Source organism: Muntiacus reevesi, chromosome 21 (genome assembly GCF_963930625.1).
Source record: "Muntiacus reevesi chromosome 21, mMunRee1.1, whole genome shotgun sequence".
NCBI classification, from domain to species: Eukaryota; Metazoa; Chordata; class Mammalia; order Artiodactyla; family Cervidae; genus Muntiacus; species Muntiacus reevesi.
Genome location: NC_089269.1, coordinates 32,622,646 through 32,636,475, shown reverse-complemented (window position 1 = coordinate 32,636,475; position 13,830 = coordinate 32,622,646). Strand labels below are relative to the sequence as shown.

General features: G+C 38.2%; 1 protein-coding gene across 3 annotated transcripts in view; it reads right to left on the bottom strand.

Annotated features, from left to right (window-relative positions):
- Nucleotides 1-13,830, bottom strand: part of USP25 (ubiquitin specific peptidase 25) — a 157,262-nt gene that overhangs the window by 107,913 nt on the left and 35,519 nt on the right. For all 3 annotated transcript variants that reach the window (XM_065913813.1, XM_065913815.1, XM_065913814.1), the window contains one exon: nucleotides 8,371-8,494. In XM_065913813.1, coding sequence (XP_065769885.1) covers nucleotides 8,371-8,494 — 124 coding nt within the window. The remainder of the gene's footprint in view (nucleotides 1-8,370; nucleotides 8,495-13,830) is intronic.

Here is a 13,830-nt window from a genome sequence, read left to right as displayed (position 1 = left end):
GGAACCGCGCGCAGTGCAGGGCACACTACATACAGAGCAGCCGGGAGCCTGAGCAGTGTAGACGGGGAAAGCAGCACCAGCCCCTCCCAGAAGCGCGATGGAACTAGTAACCTGAATAAGAGACCGTCTCCGCCCGTCTGTGTCAGGGCAGAAATGAGGCACTGAAGAGACCAGCAAACAGAAGCCAAATAAACAAAGGGAACCGCTTCAGAAGAGGCCTGTGCAACAGATTAAAATCCCTGGAGGTAACACCGACTACACCAGAAGGGGCCTGTAGATATCGAGAAGTGTAAGCTGGAATGAGGAGCTATCTGAAACTGAGCCGAACCCACACTGACCGCAACAGCTCCAGAGAAATTCCTAGATATATTTTTAATTTTTTTTAAATTAAAAAAAATTTTTTTCTTTTTCTCTTTTATTTTCTTTTAAAATTCCGTATTACTCCCCCATTACTCCTTAACTTTCATTTTCATAGATTTTTATGATTTTTTTAATTAGGAGAAATTTTTTTTCTTTTTTTTTTCCGTTTTCTCTTTCCTTTTTCTCTTATTTCCTTTTAAAGTTCCCTATTACTCCTCTACTACTCCTTAATTTTCATTTTCATTACACTATAACCTTGCAAAAAAAAAAAAAGAGAAGCCCTATATTTAAACCGAATTTCATACATATTTCTAAAATTTTTTGTGTTTCCATTTTTAATATTGTATTTTTGAGTCAAACCTCTACTCTAGATTTTTAATCTTTGTTTTTCAGGATGTGATATAAATTTTGGACATTTAAGAATCCAAAATTCAGTTCCCATTTTTATTCAGGAGTGTGTTGATTACTCTGTTCCACTTTTGACTCTCCGTTTTCTACCTCAGAACACCTCTATTTCCTCCTTTCCCCTTCTTTTCTCAATCCAATTCTGTGAATCTTTGTGGGTGTCTGGGCTACGGAGAACACTCTGGGATCAGACAACTTCGCAGATCTGTCTCTGTCCTCTTGAGTCCCCCTTTTTCTCCTCCTGCTCATTTCTATCTCCCTCTTCCCTCTCCTCTTCTTCATGTAACTCTGTGAACCTCTCTGGGTGTCCCTCACGGGGGAGAATCTTTCCACCACTAACCTAGAAGTTTTATTATCAGTGCTGTATAGTTGGAGAAGTCTTGAGACTACTGGAAGAATAAAACTGAAATCCAGAGGCAGGAGACTTAAGCCCAAAACCTGAGAACACCAGAGAACTCCTGACTACAGGGAACATTAAGTAATAAGAGACCATCCAAAAGCCTCCATACCTACACTGAAACCAACCACCACCCAAGAGCCAGTAAGTTTCAGAGCAAGACATAACACGCAAATTCTCCAGCAACACAGGAACATGGCCCTGAGCGTCAACATACAGGCTGCCCAAAGTCACACCTAACACACAGACCCATCTCAAAACTCATTACTGGGCACTCCATTGCACTCCAGAGAGAAGAAATCTAGTTCCATGCACCAGAACACCGACGCAAGCTTCCCTAACCAGGAAACCTTGACAAGCCAATCGTCTAACCCCACCCACGGGGTAAAAACTCCACAATAAAAAGGAACCACAGACCTCCAGAATACAGAAAGCCCACTCCAGACACAGCAATCTAAACAAGATGAAAAGGCAGAGAAATACCCAACAGGTAAAGGAACATGAAAAATGCCCACCAAGTCAAAAAAAGAGGAGGAGATAGGGAAACTACCTGAAAAGGAAGTTAGAATAATGATAATAAAAATGATCCAAAATCTTGAAAACAAAATGGAGTAAGAGATAAATAGCCTGGAGACAAAGATTGAGAAGATGCAAGAAATGTTTAGAAAAGACATAGAAAAAATAAAAAAGAGTCAATTAAAAATGAATATTGCAATAAATGAGATCAAAAACACTCTGGAGGGAACCAAGAGTAGAATAACAGAGACAGAAGATAGGATAAGTGAGGTAGAAGGTAAAATGGTGGAAATAAATGAAGCAGAGAGGAAAAAAGAATCTAAAGAAATGAAGACAACCTCAGGGACCTCTGGGACAATGTGAAACGCCCCAACATTCGAATCATAGGAGTCCCACGAGAAGAAGACAAAAAGAAAGGCCATGAGAAAATACTCGAGGAGATAAGAGCTGAAAACTTCCCTAAAATGGGGAAGGAAATAGCCACCCAAGTCCAAGAAACACAGAGAGTCCCAAACAGGATAAACCCAAGGCAAAACACCCCAAGACACATATTAATCAAATTAACAAAGATCAAACACAAAGAACAAATACTAAAAGCAGCAAGGGAGAAACAACAAAAAACACACAAAGGGATTCCCATAAGGATAACAGCTGATCTATCAACAGAAACCCTCCAGGCCGAAGGGAATGGCAGGACATACTTAAAGTAATGAAAGAGAATAAACTACAACCTAGATTACTGTACCCAGCAAGGATCTCATTCAGATATGAAGGAGAATTCAAAAGCTGTACAGACAAGCAAAAGCTGAGAGAATTCAGCACCACCAAACCAGCTCTTCAACAAATGCTAAAGGATCTTCTCTAGACAAGAAATGCAGAAAGGTTGTATAAACATGAACCCAAAACAACAAAGTAAATGGCAACGGGACCATACCTATCAATAACTACCTTAAATGTAAATGGGTTGAATGCCCCAACCAAAAGACAAAGACTGGCTGAATGGATACAAAAACAAGACCCCTATATATGCTGTCTACAAGAGACCCACCAAAAAACAAGGGACACATACAGACTAAAAGTGAAGGGCTGGAAAAAAATATTTCACGCAAACAGAGACCAAAAGAAAGCAGGAGTCGCAATACTCATATCAGATAAAATAGACTTTCAAATAAAGGCTGTGAAAAGAGACAAAGAAGGACACTACATAATGATCAAAGGATCAATTCAAGAAGATGATATAACAATTATATATATATATGCACCCAACATAGGAGCACCGCAATATGTAAGGCAAACGCTAACGAGTATGAAAGAGGAAATTAATAGTAACACAATAATAGTGGGAGACTTTAATACCCCACTCACAACTATGGATAGATCAACTAAACAGAAAATTAACAAGGAAACACAAACCTTAAATGACACAATAGACCAGCTAGACCTAATTGACATCTATAGGACATTTCACCCCAAAACAATCAACTTCACCTTTTTCTCAAGTGCATATGGAACCTTCTCCAGAATAGATCGCATCCTGGGCCATAAATCTAGTCTTGGAAAATTCAAAAAAATTGAAATCATTCCAGTCATCTTTTCTGACCACAGTGCAGTAAGATTAGATCTCAATTACAGGAAAATCATTGTTAAAAATCCAAACATATGGAGGCTAAATAACACGCTTCTGAATAACCAACAAATCATAGAAGAAATCAAAAAAGAAATCAAAATATGCATAGAGATGAAAATGAAAACACAACCACACAAAACCTATGGGACACTGTAAAAGCAGTGCTAAGGGGAAGGTTCATAGCATTACAGGCTTACCTCAAGAAACAAGAAAAAAGTCAAATAAATAACCTAACTCTACACCTAAAGCAACTAGAGAAGGAAGAAATGAAGAATACCAGGGTTAGTAGAAGGAAAGAAATCTTAAAAATTATGGCAGAAATAAATGCAAAAGAAACTAAAGAGACCATAGCAAAAATCAACAAAGCTAAAAGCTGGTTTTTTGAAAAAATAAACAAAATTCACAAACCATTAGCAAGACTCATTAAGAAACAAAGAGAGAAAAACCAAATTAACAAAATTAGAAATGAAAATGGAGAGATCACAACAGACAACACTGAAATACAAAGGATCATAAGAGACTACTACCAGCAGCTCTATGCCAATAAAATGGACAACTTGGATGAAATGGACAAATTCTTAGAAAAGTGTAACTTTCCAAAACTGAACCAGGAAGAAACAGAAGATCTAAACAGACCCACCTCAAGCAAGGAAATTGAAACTGTAATCAGAAACCTTCCAGCCAACAAAAGCCCAGGACCAGATGGCTTCACAGCTGAATTCTAACAAAAATTTAGAGAAGAACTAACACGTATCTTACTCAACTCTTCCAGAAAACTGCAGAAGAAGGTAAACTTCCAAGCTCATTCTATGAGGCCACCATCACCCTAATTCCAAAACCAGACAAAGATGCCACAAAAAAAGAAAACTACAGGCCAATATCACTGATGAACATAGATGCAAAATCCTTAACAAAATTCTAGCAAACAGAATCCAACAACATATTAAAAAAAATCATACACCATGACCAAGTGGGCTTTATCCCAGGAATGCAGGGATTCTTTAATATCTGCAAATCAATCAATGTAAAACACCACATTAACAAATTGAAAGATAAAAACCATATGAGCGTGCTAAATTGCTTCAGTGGTGTCTGACTCCTTGAAATCCCATGGACTGCATCCTTGCCAGGCTCCTCTGTGCATGGGATTCTCCACGCAACAATACTGGAGTGGGTTGCTATACTCTCAGCTAGGGAATCTTCCCGACCCAGGGATCGAACTCAAGTCTCTTATGTCTCCTGCATTGGCAAGCAGGTTCTTTACCACTAGTGCCACCTGGGAAGCCATCAGTTCAGTTCAGTTCAGTTGCTCAGTCGTGTCCGACTCTGCAACCCCATGAATCGAAGCACACCAGGCCTCCCTGTCCATCACCAACTCCCGGAGTTTACTCAGACTCATGCCCATCGAGTTGGTGATGCCATCCAGCCATCTCATCCTCTGTCGTCCCCTTCTCCTTCGGCCCTCAATCCTTCCAAACATCAGGGTCTTTTCCAATGAGTCAACTCTTCACATGAGGTGGTCAAAGTGATCAAGTTTCAGTTTCAGCATCAGTCCTTCCAATGAACACCCAGGACTGATCTCCTTTAGGATGGACTGGTTGGATCTCCTTGCAGTCCAAGGGACTCTCAAGAGTCTTCTCCAACACCACAGTTCAAAAGCATCAATTTTTCAGCACTCAGCTTTCCTCACAGTCCAACTCTCACATCCATACACGACCACTGGAAAAACCATAGCCTTGACTAGACGGATCTTTGTTGGCAAAGTAATGTCTCTGCTTTTTAATATGCTGTCTAGGTTGGTCGTAACTTTTCATCCAAGGAGTAAGCGTCTTTTAATATCATGGCTGCAGTTACCATCTGCACTGATTTTGGAGCCCCAAAAAATAAAGTCTGACAATGTTTCCACTGTCTCCCCATCTATTTTCCATGAAGTGATGGGACCAGATGCCATGATCTTAGTTTACTGAATGTTGAGCTTTAAACCAACTTTTCACACTCCTCTTTCACTTTCATCAAAAGGCTTTTTAGTTCATCTTCACTTTCTGCCATAAGGGTGGTGTCATCTGCATATCTGAAGTTATTGATATTTCTCCCAGCAATCTTGATTCCAGCTTGTGCTTCCTCCAGCCCAGCATGTCTCATGATGTACTCTGCATATAAGTTAACTAAGAAGCGTGACAATATAGAGCCTTGATGTACTCCTTTTCCGATTTGGAACCAGTCTGTTGTTCTATGTCCAGTTCTAACTGTTCCTTCTTGACCTGCATACAGGTTTCTCAAGAGGCAGGTCAGGTGGTCTGGTATTCCCATCTCTCAGGATTTCCCACAGTTTATTGTGATCCACACAGTCGAAGGCTTTGGCACAGTCAATAAAGCAGAAATAGATGTTTTTCTGGAATTCTCTTGCTTTTTCTATGATCCTGTGGATGTTGGTAATTTGATCTCTGGATTCCTCTGCCTTTTCTAAAACCAGCTTGAACATCTGGAAGTTCATGGTTCATGAATTGCTGAACCCTGGCTTGGAGAATTTTGAGCATTACTTTACTAGCGTGTGAGATGAGTGCAATTGTGCGGTAGTTTGAGCATTCTTTGGGATTGCCTTTCTTTCTTTGGGATTGGAATGAAATCTTTTTCCAGTCCTGTGACCATTGCTGAGTTTTCCAAATTTGCTGGCATGTTGAGTGCAGCACTTTCACAGCATCATTTTTCAGGAATTGAAATAGCTCAACTGGAATTCCATCACATCCACTAGCTTTGTTGGTAGTGATGCTTTCTAAGGCCCACATGACTTCACATTCCAGGATGTCTGGCTCTAGGTGAGTGATCACACCATCGTGATTATCTGGGTCGTGAAGATCTTTTTTGTATAGTTTTTCTGTGTATTCTTGCCACCTCTTCTGAATATCTTCTGCTTCTGTTAGGTCCATACCGTTTCTGTCCTTTATCGAACCCATCTTTGCCTGAAATGTTCCCTTGGTATCTCTAATTTTCTTGAAGAGATCTCTAGTCTTTCCCATTCTGTTGTTTTCCTCTATTTTTTTTGCATTGATCACTAAGGAAGGCTTTCTTATCTCTCCTGGCTAGTTTTTTGGAACTCTGCATTCAAATGGGAATATCTTTCCTTTTCTCCTTTGCTTTTCGCTTTCTTCTTTCCACAGTTATTTGTTAGGCCTTCTCAGACAACCATTTTGCCTTTTTGCATTTCGTTTCCATGGGGATGGTCTTGATCCCTGTCTCCTGTACAATGTCACCAACCTCTGTCCACAGTTCATCAGGCTCTCTGTCTATCAGATATAGTTCCTTAAATCTATTTCTCACTTCCACTGTATAGTCATAAGGGATTTGACTTAGGTCAACCTGAATGGTCTAGTGGTTTTCCCTACTTTCTTCAGTTTAAGTCTGAATTTGGCAATAAGGAGTTCATGATCTGAGTCACAGTCAGCTCCCAGTCTTGTTTTTGCTGACTGTATAGAGCTTCTCCATCTTTGGCTGCAAAGAATATAATCAATCTGATTTTGGTTTCGACCATCTGGTGATATCCATGTGTAGAGTCTTCTCTTGTGTTGTTGGAAGACGGTGTTTGCTATGATCAGTGCATTCTTTTGGCAAAACTATCTTAGCCTTTGCCCTGCTTCATTCCGTACTCCAAGGCCAAATTTGTACATTACATTTAATATTTCTTTTTCACGTAATAGATCCTCATTCCCCTTAAATATGAATTTCAACTGATATATTTCATGTTTAAAATATTTCTTACAAAGTTTAAGTATTATCAAATTTTATAGTTATTCAAGACAATTATATCAATTCCAATTCATGTTTATAAGATAATACTTAACTCTATAATTTCTCCAAATCCTTCAAAAAATCAGCCTAAATAAAATGACTGGAAATAGATATGCACTTTTGGTTTTCATTTAAAATTACTGCCATTAAATGATATTAGCTACGTTAAAGAAGAATATGAATTTTAATTAATTCTTACCATCTTAATATCTTACAAATCAGTTTCTAAAGTAACATTTAGAGACATTAAAAGGTATTACTATGATAAATTATGTGCCTTTGCTAATAAAGATAGCATTTTGAGACATCTCCTATCATATAGTAATTTCAGTTTACTTAGAAACACACTATTAAATACTGTGTCAAGGGAAATTATCTGAGAAAGCTGGTACATTCTGCTACCAAACACCTCTGTTAACAGGGAAAAGAACACTGGAGTTGTAAGACTCATCTTAGTTGTGTACCTTTGGAAAATCATTTAACCTCTTCAAAGATAAATTTCTTCCACAGTAAGATTAAACTGCCCCTGCCTCCAAAGAGTTGTGTAGATGATTATAGTCTGTTATAATTTAAAGTTTTTTTTTTTAAACCAAACTTACTTAATCCTTTGGTGGATCAAACTGTTTCAAACTAAACAGCTTTGGTAATTAAATCAAAAGATGCCTTCTATCACACTTCTTGGAATCTTGCTCATTTCTTAAAAAAAAAAACCTATGAATATACTATCATATTAAAGATCAGAAGTAGGCAAACTATGGCTCATGGGCGAAATCCAGCTGGCTGGCTATGTTTTTGTAAATCAAGATTTACTGGAACACAACTGTACTCATTAACTTATGTATTATCAGTGGCTGCCTTTATTTTACACTATAACACTAGAGTTGAGTAACTGCAACAGAAACCAGATGGCCAACAAAGCCTAAAATATTTACAACTGGCATGTTACAGATAAAGTCAGCTGATCCCTGCTATAAATGACTATAAGATGAATTGGACAATGGATCCAAAAGGAATTAGGGAAGAAAAAAAAAAATCAAAGTAATATTAAAATATATGCTTAAATTTTATGCTTCAAAATGCCACTTCAAAACTAAATCTAAGATTCACATGCAATTAGATCCAAAATATGAACATTCTGGTTACATAAAATATAACAATACTGAAGTTTACTAATAGTTTATTTAGAATAATAAAGTATATCTTTGGGCCTCTTCAAGTTAAAGTTAATTATTATTTCTATTATAAACAGTACTTATATCTATACAAATTGCATTTTTACCTGCTAATGGCTTGCTCCTCATCAGTTATTCCAGTCTCCCTGAATGCCCTGTTTGATTCCGCCAAACTCAAGGCAATTGCTCTCTGAAGATCATCTTTATCATCTCCAGTAAGATCAATCACATCTGAAAAGCAAAACTATGTTTCTCAAAATTAAGTCAAACAAAATGAAAGGTAACTTATAATGTAAATTTTATAACCAATATACCCTTTCAAATCAAACCCAGCGCCAACTTAATTCTGTACAGGAACCTCCCCAAAGAGAATGCAAACACATTTTAAATTGGTTATACTTTGAAATTTAATGTTCTTCCCTATAAAATCAAGAGCATAGATATTTTTCATTAGAGAAGACGCAGTACTATGAAGCCTCTGATTAAAAGCTAATAAGCAGAAAGACTGCTAAAAACAGGTTCTATAATAACAAAAATTGAAAGCAACAATTAAACATTTAAATTTGTGCTTTCCGAAGTTAACCCACATATACACGCTTCAGTTAGTCCATACAACCTAGACACTTATCAAAGTATGATAATTAAATGAGCTCTCAAAGTTATGTTCCAGAAACTAATTGGCCATGTTGTTTAGTCACTAAGTCATATTCAATTCTTTTGCAACCATATGGACCGTGGTCCACCAGGCTCCACTGTTCATGGGATTTCAGGTAAAAATACTGGAGTCAGTTGCCATGACCTCCTCCAGGGGATCTTCCTGACCCAAGGATCGAACCCAGGTCTCCTGCACTGCAGATGGACACTTTACTGCTGGGCCACCAGGGAAGCCCAATTGACAACAGATACTTACATACACTTTTAAAGTCTGAAAGAATGTATGAAGCTGTCAACAATGGTTAATTTTGAGAAGGAGGATTAGGGGGAAAAGAAAGTATAAGGATCCCTCACTTTCTAATTTCTGTTCTATGTTTTTTAATTATAAAAAGAAGTTTTGATTTCATAAAAACAAAATATACACTACTAAATGAAATGTTTTCTTCAGTGAGAATAAAACAGTCTTGATGCTGTAAGTATTCTTTCTCAAAAGAATAAAGTCTATAACTATTACCACATTCAGAAAAACTGCTTTGTAATCCAATTTCCCAACATCTATTGATCTATTTCCTTAACCCAAAAGAGATCAATTATACCTCTATTATCATTTAAACAATGGCAAACCATAACATGTTGCTAAGTAGGAGATTACAAAATAAAAGGATGATAAAGAGAAAGAAGTATAGCTGTCACTACCTTATCTTTGCATCGCTGGGATTATGCTGGTTAGTATTTTGGACAAGTTTTTTATTCATTTTGTTTATTCGTATTTGAGACATGTTAAATTATTTTTTTCCTTTGTAATCCGAGTATTACAAGAGTGAAACTAGAAAAAGGAGTAACGAGTGTGACATAAGGTGTCTGCATTCTACCATCTGAAAGTGAAGTGAAAGTCCCTCAGTTGTTTCTGACTCTTTGTGACCCCATGGACTACAGAGTCCATGGAATTCTCCAGGCCAGAATACTGGAGTGGGTAGCCTTTCCCTTCCCCAGGGGATCTTCCCAACTCAGAGATCAAACCCAGGTCTCCTGCATTGCAGGCAGATTCTTTACCAGCTGAGCCACAAGGGAAGCCCAAGAGTACTGAAGTGGGTAGCCTAACCCTTCTCCAGCCCATTTTCCCGACCCAGGAATCAAACCAGGGTCTCCTGAATTGCAGGCAGATGCTTTATCAATTGAGCTATCAGGAAAGCCCAAAGTGAAAGTCAAAGTCACTCAGTCGTGTCCGACTCTTTGTGACCCCATAGACGACTATACAGTCCACGGAATTCTCCAGGCCAGAATACTGGAGTGGGTAGCCCTTCCCTTCTCCAGAGGATCTTCCCAACCCAGGGATGGAACCCAGGTCTCCTGCATTGCAGGCGGATTCTTTACGAGCTGAGCCACAAGGGAAGCCCATCTAGTTAAGGATTATATGTAACTACTTAAAAAAATTTTTCACACTTAGTAATAAATAAAATACATCAATAGATTCAAAAGTCTACTTCTATTGTTACATACACTTTTTCCTCCAAACAGTAGCTTATAAGAATACTAAAAATATTAGAAATAACAGTTGACCACAGAAGATTTTTTTAATTCTTTAGACAGTACAATCAAACCTTACAAAAGTGCAATAAAGTGAAAGTCGCTCAGTCGCGTCCCAATTCTTCACGACCCCATGAACTATACAGTCCATGGAATTCTCCAGGCCAGAATACTGGAGTGGGTAGCTGTTCCCTTCTCTAGGGGATCTTCCCAACCTAGAGATCAAACCCAGATCTCCAGCAATGCAGGCAGGTCTAAAAAAATTCAACCAAGTAAAATGTGGAACAGAGTTACAGAACCACTGCAGTGATACACCTGTCAGCAGGCTATGTCTGGTTTACAAGTCCACCAAACCACAGCTGTAGATGGATGAAATCACCAGTGAGCGTCATCATTCAGTCCAGCTGAAATATTGATTAAAGAAGCTAAACTAGAGAGGCATGAAATGGCCTCATAAAAATGAGATCATGGTCATTAAAAATGACTAAAACTTGTGTGACTAAAGAGAGAACAATAAAGTAAATAACTTGAAAATCACAAAGAAGCAAACAAGTTTGGAGGACTTGATCAATTAGCCCCTCAGATTCCACCATCTCATGTTCCTAGTATGCGTTCTTCAGTGACAGAAGCCGAAAAGATTAAAACAAACCAGCCTATTTTCCTGATTCACTTGTAGTTACGGTTTTGGATAAAATTTACGTTCCACCAATCACATATACTATAGCATGAGATGTGAAAGGCAGCTATGAGGAGGAAGGCACTCTCCTGTTGCTTTTGGCTGTTTTTTTCCCAGCATGACTGAACAGATGTGAGCTGCTCCAAAGTAGCACTCCAGCTTCCAGCTTCAGGATGTCAAGAGAGACAGCAGAAGCAGTAACCAGACTCTGTGCTCCAATGTCCAGGCACAGCTTAGTCCAGTCACCTGATCCTGGCTGGCTCTCCGTGGGCAACAGCTATAAAGCTCTGTTCTCAACTGTCCCACAGGCAGTCTCCTGATTCACTGTCTCCCTGACTGTGGCAGATGGAGTAGCTTCGCTGGCTGGCCAGTCCTGCAAGAATCTGGGAGTCATTTCAGAAAGCTGAGCTAGAGATCCTTCCTTCAGTGCTCCCACCGATTTTTTTTTTTAAACAATCTAGTCCCCTGTATTAAATTTCTTCTTTGAAACTATCTAAAGTGTTTACTGTTTCACAACTGGCAAGTAAACTAAGCTGACTAGAGCAGAAACTCACTTAGAAATAGTAACAAGTTATATTTCGAGCTTTTCATAATTCAGCATCGTAACTCGAGAAACACAAAAGCAAAAAGTAAGGCAAGATGCTTTTAACCCTATTTCATAAACAAAATAACTGAAGTTGTGAGAAATGAAATCTAATATCATAAGAATAAAAGAAAGGTAGACAGACTTCAAATTTAAGTCCTCAAATTATTAAATCCAGTGGTCTCCCCTCCATTCTAGCAGTACCCAAGTGTAATCCATGGATTCTCAGGGATCCCCAGTGACTCTATAACGGAAGGGGTTCCTTAAGTAAAAAATGCTCTCATAAAAAATGTTATGATGTTATCCATCTCTCCTGCTATGGCCACATTTACAGTTATTATGCAAAACAACAGGGCATTAAACCACTGTGTCTCAGCACAAATCAAGGTAGTAGCATCAAGTTATATAAGCAATTCATTATATTACAACTATACACATTCATAATTCAAAAAAAAAGCCAATCTCTCTTAAATCCTTAATAAGAGAAAATTAATTTTATGAAATCTCAAACACTGTTTTACATGGTCTTTTACTTCTATGTGACAAAACTGGACATATGCATAGTAGTTCTGTTACATATGCAAAGTATGCTGTTGCTAAAGAAAAAAACACTAGTGCATTGCTTGAGCTGCAAGTTGAATTCAATGAATTTTTTTCATGGAGCACTATTTTTACTTGATATTACAAGTGATAAACTACAAACTATGATTAATCAGACATCAGTATTTGACAGACATTTTCTCAAAAAAAGGGGAGCCTGTCACTTGAAAAACAAATGAGACTATTTGCTGCCAATGATAACTATGGAATTTTCAAGCAGAAGTTGCAACTTCAGAAAACTTGTTTCTATCACTATGACAGTGATATCTTCCCAATACTTTAAAGGCTTTTCTGGTGAAATCAAGTGATATTAACAATTTCTATTTGTTTTGTAATGTAGATGTTCTTCAAACATTTGGAAGGAAATTTTTTCCAAATTACCAATGCATTGTGTTACTAAATGATGCATGGATTAACAAGTCAATTCAAAGAGCAAGGTAAGATCCTAGGAGAACCTTTTGTTCTAATACTTGGTCTCTGACCCAATTCCTGACAAAGAGCTCCTGTATCACTTGGCATTTTCTAGGTGACAGGAGCATCTTTTCTTCTAGAGATTACTCTTGGTGGGCTCCAGACTGACTTCAGGATGGGCCAGAAAGACTAAGTCATGATGAGAAGCTTGCAACTTGGAGCCCCATGTCCCATCCTCTAGAGAGATATATATGAGGGACTGGAGATGAAGTTAACAAACAATCAAGCCTACCTGATGAAACTGCCATAAAAATTTCCAAGTACAAGGTCTGGAGAGCTTCCAGGTGGATGAACATATCCATACACTGGGAGGGTGGTGCATCTTAACTCCACAAGGCAGAAACTTCTGGCTGGGGACTTTTCCAGACTATACAAGTGTGCTCTATACACCTCTCCATCTGGCTGTTCATCCTTTATCACAGCCTTTAATATAACAAACTAATAAAAAGTGTTTACCTGAGTTGTGAGCCATAAGAGCAAATGATCAAACTTGAGGGGGTCACGAGAACTACTGATCTGAAGCCAAGTCAAACAGAACATAGGTAACCTGGGGACCCACTACTTGTGACTGGTGTCTAAGGTAGGAGTTTTGTGGGACTGAGAATTTAGCCTGATGCTAACTCCAGGTAAATGGTGTCAGAATTGTAGAACACCCAGCTGATGTCACAGAACTGGTCGTATACAGGGAAAAAAAAACTTCACATATCTGGTATCAGCGGAATTAAGTGTGTGCAGAGGAAGAAAAAAGTAAATATAGTCTTTAAAGCTAGGAAGACTGGCTGACCAGACTATCGTTCCTTAATTGAAATTCTGAGATTTGTTCCTTTAAGCAATGGAGAAGGTTTAGTATAGTTTCACTTTAATTACAATAATTTTCTCCATGATGCTCATAAAGCTTCTTCTTTCCATAGGTTATTTTAGAACCATACAGCCATACAGCAATACTGAATTATTATAACCTACATGCATATTAAATACATATGTCCATCATCAACACCCAGAGTTTGCTCAAACTCACTCCATTCAGTCAGTGATGCCATCCAACTATCTTATCTT